Source organism: Protopterus annectens, chromosome 6.part0 (assembly GCF_019279795.1).
Source record: "Protopterus annectens isolate FY-2018-M chromosome 6.part0, PAN1.0, whole genome shotgun sequence".
Lineage (NCBI taxonomy): Eukaryota > Metazoa > Chordata > Ceratodontiformes > Protopteridae > Protopterus > Protopterus annectens.
The window spans coordinates 1,081,294,398-1,081,313,203 of NC_056737.1; the positions used below are offsets into that span (position 1 = coordinate 1,081,294,398).

At 40.7% G+C, this 18,806-nt stretch overlaps 1 protein-coding gene across 1 annotated transcript in view; it reads right to left on the minus strand.

The window, feature by feature from the left end:
• The window catches only part of NRDE2 (NRDE-2, necessary for RNA interference, domain containing), a 766,517-nt gene that overhangs the window by 20,324 nt on the left and 727,387 nt on the right, over positions 1–18,806 (minus strand). The window contains exon 12 of the mRNA XM_044073622.1: positions 3,423–3,494. Coding sequence (XP_043929557.1) covers positions 3,423–3,494 — 72 coding nt within the window. The remainder of the gene's footprint in view (positions 1–3,422; positions 3,495–18,806) is intronic.

Genomic DNA, 18,806 nt, shown 5'->3' on the forward strand with positions numbered 1-18,806 from the left:
TCAGAGCAGCAGCGACATCTTAAAACCTTTCCTGCACAGTCCTCTTCTCCTCCCCTAATTCCAGCCTTTTCTTTTCATCAGCCGCTCTCTCTCCCTCCTCTTCACTCTCTCTAGTCTTCCTCTTCTGTACTTTCACTTACTCAGTCTAACATAACTTATATAATACCCCCTCCATTTTAACAAATAACTACTTACAGTAGTGAAATGATGCTACTTACTCCCATTCCAGCTCCTCTTTTTGCAAACTCTCTCCTTTCACTTCCTTTTCCTATAGCCTCAAATTCATCCCAACATATCTCTATTGTATATATTGTAATTACTATAATGTTTGTGTCTTTCGGCTTTTCCCGGTTAGGGGTCACCACAGCGGAACTCTGGTCCGATAATGATTGGTAGTGGATATTTACGTACCGGGTTACCAGCCCTGACACACAACCTTCAACGAAGGCATGCCCCATTCACGTATGCCTCACACAGAAGACACTCTAGCTGAGAATCGAACGGGACAACGTCTTGCTATGAGGAGACAACGATACCGCAGCACCACCACTATTGAAATTAGAACTGTCTAAATGTGTAAATCGGAATTGTTTATCTGTTTATTGAATTGTTTCTTGTAATATGATGGAGCTTTCCTCCTTGGGTCTCTGCTGAAAAAGGGCTGCTTGCTCAGTCAGACTAACCCGGTCAACAAATGTAAAATAAATAAATAAATCTAATGTACCTATTTTTGACATTTGTTTTGATAAAGTATGTCAATCTTGTCCCAGGAGCAAATACATGTTCCTCTATTCTACATTTTCCCAATGAGACAACAACATAGCCATAGAACGGGATGCTATCCATGAAAACAAGGTCAGAATAAAAGAAAAACACTCAGTGGGGCAAAAGACCCTCTGTAATGTTCAGAGATATGAATAACAGGAAAGCTGTCAGCAAAAAAAAGGACAATACAACATCATTGTACAGCCTTGCAATATGCCACCATTTCCTAATGAAACATTTCCAGTGAAATCACCTGTATTTGGCTAGGTACAAAACAACAACTCATTTTTATTCTAAACCATGTCATGCACACCACGACAATCGAAGCAAACCTCCAAAATTCAAAAAGTTTTATTCACCAGTAAGCGCTTTCACGTCTCATATGACGCTTCTTCAGACTTTAAAACCAAATACACTGTAAGTGCTTAAATAGTCTACTCATCTAAAAGGACCAATGACATTAACAAACTAATTAACATCGAAATATACTGAAATCCAAAACTACACTTAATCATGTGAGTAAAATTGCTCAGAGAACTTTATACATTTATTAAAACATTTAAAAAGAAATGCATAAAAAAGAACATATGTATATATATGTGTTTATGAGTAACACAATATAGATACCTTTTTTAAAAAACCTATTAAAAACGAAATGAATATTACAGGCCATTAATGTCTAAGGGGTCTATCCTTGAGAAATGGTTTTAAGGAGACCCTATCATTTAACCCATGCCTAATGTCTGCTTGAAATCTAATTATCCACCTATTTTCTTCTTTCTCTGTGAAATTATTCACATTCCCTAGTCTCTCTGTGGTATGTATAAGTTCTATAACTAAAAATTTGAACTTATGCGTGGTATCAGTTTGTAGTACATGTTTTGCAATAGCATTGGTTTCATTCTCCTTATTTATAGCATAGATATGCCCTCGAATTCTTTCCCTTAAACTTCTATTAGTTTTTCCCACATAGAAACTACCACATTTCTGGCAGACCCCTAGATATACAACATTCCTAGATGTACAGCTAGCATAGAAATCAAATACATATGTTATGTGAGTGTCTGGATGTTCAAAGGTATTAGTACCCAAAATATATTGACATTGGTTACAATTATAACAAGGATACGTTCCCTTTTTGTTAGAGACAGGTTTTCTTGCCTCATATTAACCAAAGAAGCAGAGGTAATACACACTGTGGTTTACAGGAAACCTTGTAGGAGGAATGCGTTTCTACATAGAGACAGCATGCATCCACCTCATATACATAAAAATGTGATAAGAAACCAGGCATTGAGATGCTCTAGACTAACTAGTAAAGATGAGAGTTATGGTATAGCTATAGGAAATATACAGAGAGATTTTTTTAGAAAGGGGTTATCATAAAAAGGAAATTGAGAAGGTACATCAGATTGATCGTGGAACTGATGGATACCCATATATTAATAGGAACAGCTGTATAGATGAGGCATTATATAAGAGGAGTAACAATACCAGGAAGAATAGGGTAATTATTCCATTTACCAATCAAAATAAAAAGATAACAAATGTTATTAAGAAGAATTGGAATATTTTAATGTTAGATGAAGATATTGGTGAAGTAGTGGGTCAACAACCGAGTTTTAGTTATAAAAATACTAAGCCTTTAAAAAGGCTATTATGCTATGAACACAATGAGGCAAGAAAACCTGTCTCTAACAAAAAGGGAATGTATCCTTGTTATAATTGTAACCAATGTCAATATATTTTGGGTACTAATACCTTTGAACATCCAGACACTCACATAACATATGTATTTGATTTCTATGCTAGCTGTACATCTAGGAATGTTGTATATCTAGGGGTCTGCCAGAAATGTGGTAGTTTCTATGTGGGAAAAACTAATAGAAGTTTAAGTGAAAGAATTCGAGAGCATATCTATGCTATAAATAAGGAGAATGAAACCAATGCTATTGCAAAACATGTACTACAAACTGATACCACGCATAAGTTCAAATTTTTAGTTATAGACCTTATACATACCACAGAGAGACTAGGGAATGTGAATAATTTCACAGAGAAAGAAGAAAATAGGTGGATAATTAGATTTCAAGCAGACATTAGGCATGGGTTAAATGATAGGGTCTCCTTAAAACCATTTCTCAAGGATAGACCCCTTAGACATTAATGGCCTGTAATATTCATTTAGTTTTTAATAGGTTTTCTAAAAAAGGTATCTATATTGTGTTACTCATAAACACATATATATACATATGTTCTTTTTTATGCATGTCTTTTTAAATGTTTTTTATAAATGTATAAAGTTCTCTGAGCAATTTTACCCACATGATTAAGTGTAGTTTTGGATTTCAGTATATTTCGATGTTAATTAGTTTGTTAATGTCATTGGTCCTTTTAGATGAGTAGACTATTTAAGCACTTACAGTGTGTTTGGTTTTAAAGTCTGAAGAAGCGTCATATGAGACGTGAAAGCGCTTACTGGTGAATAAAACTTTTTGAATTTTGGAGGTTTGCTTAGATTGTCGTGGTGTGCCTTTCATTCTTTTTCTTTGGATATTCGTTTTTGTGTGAAGGCACTTCACCCCTACAGAGTATTCCTTTTTCGAAACTAAACCATGTCATGCTAATGGCCACGAGACTTAACTAAGCACACCTACCTTTACCCAAGGACAGGCCTGTAGTGCTTTATAGAAAACTCCTTTGCTTTGTTCTTTGCTTCCTTGCATAACCTAAAATGTAAGAAGTCAAATGGTCACTTAAACTGCACTGAACCTAATGCAATAGCAGCATCTATTTACATTCATTAACAGTGAGAGGAAATTGTAATTTATAAAATAGAAATGTAATCCTGTCGGCTCAAGTGATTATTCCACATGCACATTTCTAATCTTTCCAAAAGATGAACAATTCATTTCTCATAAAACATTTTAAATATTTTTATGGCTTGTACATACTCAACTGGAATAAATTCAAAAGAGTACTGTGCAAACAAACAGTTATACATAAAAAAATCATAATTTGTTGTATAGATATTAATCATATTAAAATAATATATATAGGAACACTTAAAAATAAGCGCAACTCCCAAATGTCAACAGTTGTCTAATTGACTGCATATGGTCGACTAGGCAGTTGATTGACAGGTGACATAAACTTAGGGATTGGGAAATTTGTCTTTACCCTGTGTTTGTGCGATCTTGGAGTTAGTATATATAATTAAAAGGGGGTAAGGAGTGCACAATAAAAAGATGGGTTATTTTGTTTTTTAAAAGTAAGAAACTGCATGCACAGTTACGTGTTGACTTCCATGTTTTATATGATATGGGGCCTACATTTTGTCAGTCGACTCAATGAGTTAGCTAATAACTGGTACAGATATATATATATATATATATATATATATATATATACATATACACATACATATAGACACACACACACACACACACACACACACACACACACACACACACACACACACACACACACACACACACACACGGACATAAATTACATGTGTATACATACATACATATTCAAAAAAGTTTATGGAGTGGCCAGAACTTGCATGTGTCAGCAAATACATTAAAAATAGAAAATGACATAATTCAAAAATAAAATGCAGTTGTGTAAAATCTTGCCATAACAATGGGTGTCCTTCTCAACACTGTTGCAGTATTCATAACTGATGGGTTCTCCTGCTAAGGACACCCCTATATCTGGCCAGTATAGCAAAGCTTTTAATTCTTACCAGTGCTGTATTACCAGACGTATGCTTCCAGCATCAACATAGGGCATAAAAATGACATACACACACTCCAAACTCACAATTAAGGTATCCCAAGAGAGCAAGAGCCATTGTAGAAGAAAGGAAAACGCGTACATTCAAGGAAAAAGGAGATGCCTAAGGAGAAGGGCAATGACCCCCTCGGCCAGTGAGATGTTCCCAACAGAAAAAAAGGAAGTAAAGGAGCAGGAAGGAGGGACTGAATATTGCAACAGTAAAAAGATGGACATTGGCTCTTACGGTAAGATTTAACACAACTGTATATGTCCTTCCATATCACTGTTGCAGTATTCAAAACAGATGGGAGAGTACAAAAGCCACTGTAAGGAAGGAGAGGAGGAAAGCTAGGAGGAGCCCCCCACAAACCCATAAAGGACAGCCTTGGCAAAACACACCCTGCTTCTGGAAATAACATCCAACTTGTAATGTAGTGAAGAGAGGAGCCCTCCGCAAACCCATAAAGGACAGCCTTGGCAAAACGCACCCTGCTTCTGGAAATAACATCCGACTTGTAATGCAGTGAAGGGAGGAGCCCTCCGCAAACCCATAAAGGACAGCCTTGGCAAAACGCACCCTGCTTCTGGAAATAAATCCAATTTGTAATGCAGTGAAGGGAGGAACCCTCTGCAAACCCATAAAGGACAGCCTTGGCAAAACGCACCCTGCTTCTGGAAATAACATCCGACTTGTAATGCAGTGAAGGGAGGAGCCCTCCGCAAACCCATAAAGGACAGCCTTGGCAAAACGCACCCTGCTTCTGGAAATAAATCCAATTTGTAAAGCAGTGAAGGGAGGAACCCTCTGCAAACCCATAAAGGACAGCCTTGGCAAAACGCACCCTGCTTCGGGAAATAACATCCGACTTGTAATGTAGTGAAGGAAGGAACCCTCCGCAAACCCATAAAGGGCAGCCTTGGCAAAACGCACCCTGCTTCTGGAAATAACATCCAACTTGCAATATAGTGAAGAGAGGAACCCTCCGCAAACCCATAAAGGACAGCCTTGGCAAAACGCACCCTGCTTCTGGAAATAACATCCAATTTGTAATGTAGTGAAGGAAGGAACCCTCCACAAACCCATAAAGGGCAGCCTTGGCAAAGCGCACCCTGGTTCTGGAAATAACATCCAACTTGTAATATAGTGAAGAGAGGAACCCTTCGCAAACCCATAAAGGACAGCCTTGGCAAAACGCACCCTGCTGTTGGAAATAACATCCAACTTGTAATGTAGTGAGGGGAGGAGCCCTCTCCAAACCCATAAAGGACAGCCTTGGCAAAACGCACCCTGCTTCTGGAAATAACATCCAACTTCTACTGCAGTGAAGGGAGGAGCCCTCTGCAAACCCATAAAGGGCAGCCTTGGCAAAACGCACCCTGCTTCTGGAAATAACATCCAACTTGTAATGTAGTGAAGGGAGGAGGCCTCCGCAAACCCATAAAGGGCAGCCTTGGCAAAACGCACCCTGCTTCTGGAAATAACATCCAACTTGTAAAGCAGTGAAGGGAGGAGCCCTCCGCAAACCCATAAAGGACAGCCTTGGCAAAACGCACCCTGCTTCTGGAAATAACATCCAACTTGTAATATAGTGAAGAGAGGAACCCTCCGCAAACCCATAAAGGACAGCCTTGGCAAAACACAACCTGCTTCTGGAAATAACATCCGACTTGTAATGTAGTGAAGGGAGGAGCCCTCTCCAAACCCATAAAGGACAGCCTTGGCAATACACACCCTGCTTCTGGAAATAACATCCAACTTGTAATACAGTGAAGGGAGGAACCCTCCACAAACTCATAAAGGGCAGCCTTGGCAAAACACACCCTGCTTCTGGAAATAACATCCAACTTGTAATGTAGTGAGGGGAGGAACCCTCCACAAACCCATGAAGAACAGCATTGGCAAAACCCTCCCTGGCTCCGGAAATGACATTCAACTTGTAATGTTTAGTGAAGTGTGCACAGAAGACCAAGTAGCAGCTTTGAGGATGGAACTGGTATACAACCCTTGAAGAAAGCCTTAGAGCAGGCCACTGTCCTGGTAGAATGGGCTAGAACAGAGGTAGACAGATGTTTGTCATGAAAGGAATAATAAAAAGCAAACAGCCTTCAAAATTCAGGAGGAAATGCCTTGCTTAGAAACTGCCAAACCCAATTTCCTGGTATGAAAACAAAACATTGCTCAGATGTATGTATATAGCCTTTGTCTTATCTAAATACCTGAGCTGTCTATGAAGATCCAAGGTATGTAGAACCTTCTCACTAACAGACTGCGGAGAAGGAAAAAAGGAAGGAAGCTGGACAGACTGATTAAGTGACAACTCATCGATCACCCTTGGCATAAAAGAAGGATTAGTATGCAGAGACACCCTGCCCCTATGAAAAATCAAGAAAGGGAAACCGTCATCAACGGTTTTAGTTCAGAAAGTATCTTGGCTGAGATGAGGGCAACCAATAAAAGTCTTCCATATATAATGTTACAGAGAAGAAGCTGCGGCAGGTTCAAAGGGCACCTGGGTAAGTTTCTCAAGAACAAAATTAAGGTTCCAAGAAGAAGGGATGGGCTTTCTGGGGAGCCTGATGTGGAGGATGTCTTTCAGGAATTGTTTAACCTCAAAACAAGAGGCAACTTGTGGATTTAAGGCAGACAAGCAGAGACTGCTGACAACAGAGCTTTCACAGAAGAATATGCCAAGAATGGAGTAGTTTACATACATAAGAGAGAACCAAAGGGACCTGGTGAAGCTTAAGACACCAAACAGAAAATCTCTTCCATTTGGACATATGTTTAATTTCCTGGTACTGAACTTCCTGGTCTCCCACAGGCATGAGAGACGGAGGAAGTAAGGACTGGAAGTAGGTTGTTAGAGACAGCACCTTGGGAGCAGGCAGAGAAGCTAGCATTGGAACACTTTGGATCCTGCAACTCAGAAAGATGTGATCCTGTTCTCAGAAAACTGGTATCAAAAGGGGATTAATCACCCAAAGTGCAAATTGAAGTGTGGACAGATAAGGGTGAAGGACAGACCCCCCCCCTTGTCTTGTATGAGAAGATCCATTTGGTGAGGTTACTTGTAATGATTGCCCCCTGGCCAGATGATAAAGGGGGAGAATAAGTGCTGTCTAAGTCAAAAGTGAGTCACCAACAAGATTTTTGGAGAGTGCTGTTTAATCTTGTTTATTACACTGATAAAAAATAAATAAATAAACAAACAAACACCGCATAAAATGTCACAGCAAGAATGTTCCTGCCAATACGGAACTTCATCAGAAACTTAGGAGCAAGTCACTTCCTCAAATTAAATACCATTAAAGGCGTCAAAAGTTAAAAATCTTTTAAAGTGATACAACTTAAAAACACGAACATAATACTTCAAATATAAAGTATATAAAAATACCTAAAATAACATTTTAATCATAAAACCACAACATTAGATGAAATGTTAAAAAACATAACATTTGTAAATATAAACATTTATAAACTACCAGCTTTAATTGTTAACACAGGCTTAACAGAGATAAAATCATTTAATCCTGGTGGAACACTGGCATTCAACAATAACTGCCAGTGAAGCTCTCTACGTTCCACCAGTATTTTCCAGTCACCACCTTTAACAAAACTAGGTACCATTTCAAGAAAAGTAAATGAAACTTTTCTAAATTCATTACAAGTTAGAGAATGCTTATGAAGTGCATTAACATTGTTAGCTTTGCTAATAGCATAAGTATGCTGATATGTTCTCACCCTTAATGGCCCTATAGTTTTTCCAACATAAAAAGGCAGACACGATGCACAAAATGCAATATAAATGACACCATTGGTGCTGCAGTTGTAATTACCTCTTATAGAAATTACCCTGGAATAACCAGGTACAGAAAAATGAGAGCCTTTCAGAATAAATCTGAATTGCTTGCATGCACCACAACAATTCGTGCCCGCATTTTTGTTAGGCATCCCCCTAAAGAGTTGTTGCTCTCAAAAAGGGCCTTAAGATTTTTACCGTTCTTATAAACAAACCCTGGTTGCTGTCCAAACTGATTAAGCCCACCTAAGGTGCCAACAACAGTACTCTAATGATTGCTAATCATATTTTTCAATGAATCAATGCTCTTATTGAATTCCATTATCATTAATGCATTAATCCCTACGTCACTTGATGGGTTGCCAACTGGCTTACTGACAGAAGCCACACTGTAAAATTAGCTGACTTCAAATCCAGCTCCAGACAAGTGACAAGTGGAGTACAAGTGGAGTACCTCAGGGTTCAGTCCTGGAACCACTCTTGTTTGGCATCTACTTCTCTGAAATACAGGCCAACACTAAGGGACTCTGGCTAACAAAGTTCGCAGATGACTGCAAATTGGGAGCCATTATTGAATCCCCAAATTATGTAGATACTCTAAAAGGGCCTTACAGAAACAGATACTTGGTGCCAGAGCCATGGGTTCAAGCTCAATGACAACAAAATCCCCTTTGGGAAAAAACATGTACCTGTGAATTACCATATAGGTGGCAGTACACTAAACACTGAAAGTGTGACAAGAGACGTAAGGACACTGGTGGACAGTGGTCTCACCTTCGATAACCACATCACCACAACAGTCAGGAAATCCTTCTATGTGGCACACCTCATCACTAAGGGCTTTTCATCCAGAAAAAAGGAGGTCATTGTCCCACTGTACTCATCCCTCATTAGACCCATTATAGAATACAACACCCCATTTGGTATGTACCTCTCAAGACATCTGCAACAACTGGAAAGGCTGCAGAAATACCTCACTAAAAGAATCACAGGCCTAAAGCAGATGCCCTACGCTGACCGCCTTAAAAAACTCCAGCTGTACTCTGTCGCATGTCATCTACTCACAGGCGATCTCTGCTTAACATACAACGCCATGTCAAACCCAGAGCTGTTGGACATGCTACACTTAAACAAATCCCAATCCCTCAGAGCCACACACTCCAGGGATCTAAACCTTGTCATCACAATAAACAAAACATGCTGGAGGGACAGGTTCCTGACCCAGAGACTCCCCAGACTCTGGAATAGACTACCCATACATGTCAAGCAGAGTGCCTCTTTGGCCCTCTTCAAAAGGAACCTTGACGATTGGATGGGAGAAAGGAAATTCACCCCGGGGATCACGTCAGTCACCCTGCTAGATAGGGGTCCAAGGAAGTAATTAGTGTGGGAGGAAATAGCCAGGGAATTGTTATGGCTAGGCTTGTAATGGCCATAAGGCCAATAGCCTAGTACCAACCTATGAACCTATAAACCTATGAGCCATAACAAATGCTTGAGATAAACGCTCACTACTACTTGATTTAGTTCCACTTACTAAAGTATTAGTCTGACGCAAAAGGGGAATATATTCAGTACCTCTCATTTCACTAACCCACTAGTTCAAATCCTCCAAAATAGGTTGTGGGTAACCACGTTCTTTAAATAAATCACATAACTTGACAGATTTACAATCATCAGACACTAGCCTACTTAACCTAATCAGTTGCCCTTTAATTAAATGTCTTTTTTGCCACAGTGGGTCCTGGCTGTCAAAATGTAAAAAAAGTGTCTTTTCCCATAAATATTAGATTCAAATCTGCCAAGATCCAAATTCTTAAAAATGGTAACATCCAAGACATTAACAGATGTGCTGTTTCACTGGTGGGTAACCTCCAAAAAATCAGTTGAACAGTTTAAATAATTAATAAAAGCTTCCAACTCATCAACAGACCATTTCCACAAAATAAAAACGTCATCCAGGTACCTCAAATAAATTTCCATCATGTGTGAAAAAGGTGAATTTAAGACCACAGTGGTCTCCCAAAACCATAGGGCCATATTAGCATATTTGGGAGCTGACGCTGCTTCCCTTTGCTGCTTATAATATTCACCATCATAGAAAACACAGTTGTTGGGGTGGCCATGGTGGTGCAGCAGTTAGCGTTGCCACCCCACAGCAAGAGGTTCTCTGGTTCAATCCTTGGCTGGGGTGCCTTCTGTGCGGAGTCTGCATGTCCTCCCTGTGGTTGCGTGGGTTTCCTCCGGGTGCTCCGGTTTCCTCCCACATCCCAAAGACATGCTGTAGATGGATTAGACACTCTAAATTGGCCCTAGGTGTGTGTGTGCACCTTCTGTGGAAGGTTGGGCGCCAGGCTGGCAACTCAACACTGTAAAACTCCACTGCCAATCATGAGCAGACAGGTGATCCGCTGTGGCAACCCCTAACCGGGAAAAGCCGAAAGAAGAAGATAGAAAACACAGTTACAGTTGTTAACCAGGACCACTTCCATACATTTAAATATCAAATTTATCTTTGAATGGTTCAAACTGATACCTGTGACCATTGCATCGTAGAAAGAATCAAGCCCTTGCCCATGCAGAATTACCAGAAACAAATCTTTAATTTCTACAGTTACAAAAAAGGCAATTTAGTAAAAAAGAAGTTTTGGCTGATGTTTCCAAAAAGTGCCAAAAATCTTTGAGAAGGTGTTTTCTGTTCAATGCAAAATATTTTATTTAAAATCTACAAATTTTGGTAAGGGCTCTGTTTTCGACCCTGCTGGTGATGGGGATGTTGCAATTCAAGTTCTTTACTGGTTCTGGAGTTGAAATGGCCGCCTCTAACTATGTTATTACACCCGTGGATTTAACCTTGTTACTGGATTGCATGGAACAGTTGAGAGGGCAGGTGGATGTATTAGTTGCTGCTTCTAAGAACAAGAATTGTGCAATGTCACGGGGGGGTTCAAGCTCAGCATCTGTTATAGCACCTGATAAAGCTCCATCATATGCAGCTATCTGCTCAAGAGGGATATCATCATCGGTACAGATAAACCTCCATGGTAACACTGATTCCACTACCTTGGGGACTCATTGTTGAAATTTGCAAAATTGGTTTGCAGGCAAATATTCTTTTGTGGATTTTTTACCGTGCAGAATGGTAGCAAACCCATCAGCACCCCCTGAAAAATGGGGACTTTCATCTGAAGGAGGTTGACGAATGCCTGAAAAGAAATAAAGGTATTTCCAGACCATGAAGGAGCCTTGATGGATGATTGACAAAACTCAACAGTCTGAGGCAATCGGTTGCCAAACAGGGACTGCCACAGTAAATCTGAGAGACAAGGGAACCTTGCCAAGGGGAAAGGAGGGTAGAATGTCAGATGGAGGTAGATTTGTTCTGAAAGTAAGGTTTTTGAGGTCTAGGCATTTGAGTTGGTTTATCAGAAAACATGCCTAGGAACTTTCTTACTTACTGATGAGGATGTCTATGGACAAAAGCAGTTTTTAGCAAGATAATTTCTCTGAAACCTAGGAATGGGAGATACAAAAATCTGTTTAAGATCTGTCATAACCTTGCTTTGGTCCTGTAAGGTCTTAAATAAATCAACCACTGGAGCACCAAAGAGATTTTGATTATCCAAAGGTGCATCATGAAGCCAGGAATAGAGCGTAATGATAGAGCCGGAAACAGCAGCTCTAGAGGAGGCATCAGCAGCATCATAGCTACACTTGGAGTGACGAGCTAGTGAGATGTGGACCCCACCAAGAAAGAGCACTGGACCTAAGCAGGTTAGCCAACATCCCTCTAAGCTGAAATAAATGGGATAAAGTATACTTGGTCATGTGAGTTTGATAGTTTATGACATGAAATGCCAGGGAGGCAGAAGTCTAGAAGTTCATGACATGAAACGCCAGGGTGGCAGAAGTCTAGACTTCCTTCCTCAGCCTCTCCACAGCTCACCTGTCCTTGTCAGTGTGAAGAAGCCTGGAAGAAGACAAAAGACAGGAAGGCTCATCAGCACAAACAGAGACCAGACCATAGCAGGGTCAGAAGGAGGACACTTCTAAAGAAACTTGAAAGCCTCAGACACCTTATAGAAATGGTCAGGCTTCTTTGGGTCAGGTGGTTGGGAATCAGGAGCCATGGGGGCAGCTGAAAAGGTATCCAGCAGGACAGCCAAGACAAGGTGGAACAGCAAAAGGCTTAGGGGACTTTGTTTGTAACAACTCATAATACAGTTTCTGGATGTCCGAAACCTGGAACCATTCTCACTTAAAATGCTCAATCATGCAAACCACTGTATCCCCAAAATAAAGTTTTTCCAAAGGGGAGTCAGGATGTAAAGACTCCTCCCTCCTCCAAAGGAGATGGCATTTGGGAGGAGTAGGCCAAGGAATCCTCATCAGAGCCTGATTCCTCAGCAGAGGAATCAGGTTCCCTAAATCTTTTAGGGGAAAATGACTAAGGAGGGGCAGGAACAGAAACCCCCTGGGGTGGTCTCAAAGACATCAGTGCATTAAACAAGCTCTAGGTGAAAACATGCCAATCATTATGAAGATCTTTGGGATTGGGGGGGGGGTGCTTATTTTTTTGCCTTTTCTTAAGGGGGCATCTGCTTTAACCAACCTCAGTGGCTCAGAACCCTGCCTCAACTCAGAGTACCAGGAACTTTCTCCCTAAGATCTGGGGAATCCCCCTAGGCTCCTGAGATATGATCAGCTATGGTTCCCCCTCCATGTTCACTGTGAATGTTTGTAAGGACTCACAGGATGTGCAAGACGTTGGTTCCATGACAGCCCTCTGACAGGTCCATGGCAGATGGAACAGACGTCAGCACTGAGAGGTCTTCAGGAGTATCATCCAACTCGAGAGAGATGTCTAGCTGAGGGTGGACAGCAGCAACAGTATCATACCTCAACTTCTTGGCCTTTTTCTTAACAGGTGGCTGTACCTCTGAGCAGGTGGATTCGGCCATGGTACCCTGGGCTAACAACTCGAACTGTTGGTTCTCAAACTAAATGGAAAGAGAAGATAAAATGGCTGTGAAGAGTCTTCAGCAAGACAAATGGAGCAATAAGTGCGATTGTGGGAAGCGCCTACACAAAACAAATACGTGTGACAATCCTTATGGGGAATCTGCCTCTCACTCTGACATTTCCCTTTCTTGAATGACAAACTCTCAAAATACAGAGTAATTGAAAAGAAAAAAAGGAACCCCACTGTGGTTCTTACTTGAAAGAGGTTCAGCATAACCAGCACAGCTAACACTGCTCAGACCAATGTTCAGCTACGGCGTTCGGACTGGCGACAAAGAAGTTCTGAATTTGGAGCCTCCATATGTCACTTTTATGCCCTATGCTGATGCAAACAGCATATGTCTGACCTATGATGTTGGCAAGAATTAAAGACTTTGGTATACTGGATGGATGTAGAGCTATCCTTGGCAGGAGATCCAGTCAGTTATGAATACTGTAACAGTGCTCAGCATAAAACAGTAAACCAATGGTTCACTCTAATATGCTTTTTCAGTTCATAAAAGGCCATAAAGTCATGGGGGGCAACTTTTTAAGCAGCCATGGAAGCAGGAGGAGACCTCAGCTAATGTTTGGCATACAGTTATCTTTAATTATCCATACACCCCGCCTGGGCCACTGCAGCCTCCTTCTGGTGGAGTGATAAATGTGGGCAGGTGGACTTCTAACCATTTCCAAGTGGATTCATGACTGCCGTCTACTGATTTACATGTTTCTGATTAATCCCCTCTCTCTACAAATTAAGCACCAGACAGCATTATATGTTAGAGATGTGTGCGCGTGTGTACAAATGTTCTTATTATTTTTGTTATTACACTTATACCGCCTCATTTTACAGGTGCCCCTGTGGTATCTGAGTTGTGCTCTGCAAATTAAGCACCAGGCAGCATGACATGTACCGTTGTTGCCTCACAGTCAGCCGTTGTTCGGTTCGATTCTCAGTTAGAGGCTGCGTCTTCTGCGTGGAGATATGCGTGAATGGGCGTACCTTCATTGAAGGTTGTGCGTCACGGCTGGTAACTCGGCATGTAAAAATCAACTACCGATCATTAGTGGACCGGAGTTCCGCTGTGGCGACCCCTAACCAGGAAAAAGCCGAACGACACAACAACAGCCTTACATGTCAGAGATGTGTGTATAAACGTTATGTTTATAATACTTATATCGCCTCGTTTTACAGGTTACCCAGTGATATCTGACTTGTACTTTGCAAATTAAGCACCACACAGCATTACGTGTTAGGGATGTGTGCGCGTGTGTATAAACGTTATTATGTTTATTATACTTATATCTCCTCATTTTACAGGTTACCCTGTGAAATCCGAGTTGTGCTCTGCAAATTACGCACCACACAGCATTACATTAAAGATGTGTATAAACGTTATTATTATTTTTGTTATTATAGTTATATCGCCTCATTTTACAGTAACCCTGTAGTATCTGAGTTGTGCTCTGCAAGTACTACATGCTGCCTTGGCTGAAGTCATCGCAGTTATCCACAGGGGAACTAAACTTCCGTTTTCCAGAAGAAATATCACAAAATACCAGAATGGGAACTTTGAGAACTTTCCAACTGCAGATTTCACAGAATTTGTCATTTTAGGGCAGATCACTAATTCACTATAATTTACATTTCACCCTATTCTTCTTGCAAAACTGCCCGTCTACCTTACTCAGCATTATGTGTTTTAACTTTGCTTATGCATTAAAAAAATACAAAAATGTTATAACTAAATCTTAGTAATGACACAAAATTACACTTAAAAACAGAAGGTATGATTCTTCAGTTTGATCTTATGAAATGGAATTTCATTTATATATATATATATATATTTTTTTTTTTGCTAACTCTAAATCAGTGTCTCTGGTCGTCTAACCGGCCCACTTACCCAATTAACAAAACAAAAAGTAAAAATATGATACTTCATAAAAACATGAACATAGAAGGTGTAAAGATACCTGATGGTGTCTCATCCCTAAGAGAGGAATGTCTAAACCGTAAGTTTTACAATGGTCACTCGTGCATAGGAAGTACTAGGCTAGTTGCCCTTGTGGACCATTTTAAGCCTAGCTAAATTCCCTTTCAAAGTTAAGAATTAAATCCTGTACTTAGTGTCTGTGAGGTAAATAATTTAACCATTATGCCAAACCTCAACCCACTTTTTATCGTCCCATATATTTCAAAGCACTGTTAACACAAAACAGCAGGGGATATAAAGTGTTTAAAAGGGATGGCTCTGATTAACAGAGATGTTGCTGGCATTGTGGGCAGGAGGTTAATACTAGTGTCACACGGGTCTATCATGTTACTATGCAATAAGTGTCACATGAATCTATCACGTGACTATGCAATATGTGTCACACGGCTCTATCATGTTATTACACAGTAAAATCAAAAAGCTGCTGCTGCTGCAAAACAAGCCAGTGATTTCCACGTAGTTTCAGTTTGTCAGGCTCACTCCTTAACTACATAAACTTCTATAAAAAACAAAGCTGTACCCACTTTTGTCTGGCCCGTCTCTCTGTGCATTTGTAAATGTAAGTAAACTCAGACTATTTTCTTGTTTCCTGTCTATGTAATCTACAACTCCCACTCCTACTGTAACAGGCTTGTAATAAAGAAAAAGCCATTATGTTCAAACCCCTTTCTTCTTTCACTTGCTAATGATATTTCTTTGGGGAAAAACACTCTCCTCTGTCCTATCCCTCTCATCAAAGCAAAAAGCTGATGGAATCTGGGCAGAATGGGGCCATGGGTCAGGAATGCAGCCTTGGAAGGAGGGATGAGATATTTTGGGACAAAGCAGTTGAGTTCTATGCATATGCACATACAGGTATTTCATCATTTTGGACGAGTTATGATAGAAAGATGAAAGAGGAGACTGCAGATGCTGAAGATGTGAAGACAGCTGGCAGATCTGCTCCATATTTGGGAAGAGTGGGAAGATGAAGGGTTTGTGAAATCAAGTACAGAGGATTTGTTCAGAAGTTACAGGCAGGATACAGTGTGGACTTGGGAACTGCGAATTGTCAGGGGTACTGGTTAAAGACAGGGTGTGAACTAGGGACAGACATACTGTGTTGCAATTAAAGAAAGATTAGGTTAAAATAAGACTGCATGCTACTGGAAAACTGTCAGTTGGGAGTTATTAAAGATGCAGAAGATGCAGGAAAGGTTTGAGGAGGGAAAAGTTCACTTAAGGGGCCAGGATTAGGTACAAAAAGAGTTACGAAATGGTGAATACAACGGGATATATGGTTTGGGTACAGGAAGTAAGGAAGAGAAGTAATGGCCAGAGGGCTGTTACAGAAAGAAGACTGTGGGCAGCAGTGCAAATCAGAAGCAGATATTCCAAGAAAGTCCCAGGGAAAAAGTACAGTTGTGTACACTTACCATAAATGTAGATGTTCCAGTGTATTCACTGTTGCAGTCATTACACTTGAAATCCACACGAAATCCACAAACTGGTAAAACAAATAGCCAGCAGCACAATAACAATCCAACGGACAAAGCGTGTTAACCAATCCAAAGTTTAATAATCCAAGAATAAATGGTAAGCGCTTTCGGCTATGACACCAGCCTTCTTCAGACATCAATACAATTAATTAAAATCTTTATATAGGCATACTAATTTCTAGGAAGCAGAAGAAACCCACTGTAAAAACACCCGCCAACACCCAGTAGGTAACAGTGGGTGATTTTTATATCTGCTGCCATCCAGATTCTGCCAGGTATACCCAACATAAGTTCAGATCACAGACACACACACACACACACACACACACACACACACACACACACACACACACACACACACACACACACACACACACACACACATTTCCATGCACTCAGACTAACATCTACAACTTGTGTCTCCATTCACCATTTCAGATGTTCATTGTGTTTCACTGTTGCAGTCATTACACTTGGGTTATCCTGCTGGCAGGCTACCCGCAGTCGGCCTGAATTCCAAAGTCCTGGTCCGGCGTCGGTTGCTATCACCTCTTCCCTGGCGTCAGAGCGCCAGGGGTAAATAAGATGCAGCCGACGCCATTTTCTTCAGTTTTTCTTGCCCCAGATGTCAGGTGCCCCCAAAAGGGTAGGCTATAAACATTGCTTATAAAAAGCATACACTAGAAAAAAAAAATACTTTCATCTACAAGCAAATACACCACATAGGTTGTATAGAATAGAGAAGTAAAGATAAGTCCCAGCAAAGAAAGGGGGATGGTGGGTGGGTAACCTGGACTGCAACAGTGAATACACTCGAACATCTACATTTATGGTAGGTACACAACTGTACTATGTTCATCGTGCTTCACTGTTGCAGTCATTACACTTGGGTTGAATCCCAAAGCTGAGGTTGGGCGGCTGGGTCTAAATAGAATTAGGAGTGGCTATGAGGCCCTGCAGAACTGCAGTGGCAAAGCCTGCTCTGGATTTAGAGTAAAGAGGTAAGTGGTAGTGCTTGGTAAAAGTGTGCACTGAACTCCAAGTTGCAGCTTCCAAAATTTCCTTGGTTGGTACTCCTCTGAGAAAGGCTACTGATGTGGCTGCTGCCCTGGTCGAATGTGGCCTAATGTCCTTAGGCACTGATTTGCCATGCTGTGCATAGCAGAAATGAATGCAGTGTCCTATCCATTTTGAAATAGTGTGCTTTGAGATAGCCCTTCCTTGTGATTCTGCAGCATATGCCACTAAAAGTTGCTCAGTCTTTCTGAAAGCTTTAGTTTTGTCCAAGTAGAAGCGTAGCTGCCTATGTATGTCCAAAGAATGCAGAAGTCTCTCCCCTTTATTCTGGGGATTTGGATAAAAAGTAGGCAAATGAATGGTTTGGTTAAGAGCCACACTGGATACTACCTTTGGCATAAATGTTGGGTTTGTCCTTAGAGAAACCCTGTCCGGATGGAAAATGATAAAAGGTTCCACTGCCATTAATGCCTGTAACTCTGAGACTCTTCTTGCTGAAGTTATTGCTAGGAGCAGAGCTGTTTTCCATGATAAGAATTTTATTTCAGCTGTATTGGCTGGCTCAAAAGGAGGCAGTGTGAGCTTTTCCAAGACAAAATTGAGGTCCCGTGTAGGTATCGGTGCTCTCCTTGGGGGTCTTATGTTTTTGGTCCCTCTGAGGTACTGCCTTAGCAGTGGATGTGAAAAAATAGGAGGTTCCGTATTGTAATGAGCTGAAATGGCAAAGGCATGGATCTTAATTGATGAGAAGGATAGGCCTTTGTCCAGCATCTCAATTAGGTATTGTAAAATCTGTGGAATATTTGGAACAAGCGGTTCAATTCCTTGTGCCTGATTCCAAGCACATAATCTCTTCCATTTTTCTGCATAAGATTTTCTGTTGCTGGGCCTCCTGGCTTCCAAAATGACATCCATAACTGCTTTAGAGAGAGGTGTGTTCTGAGTGGTTACATTATTCGCCATGC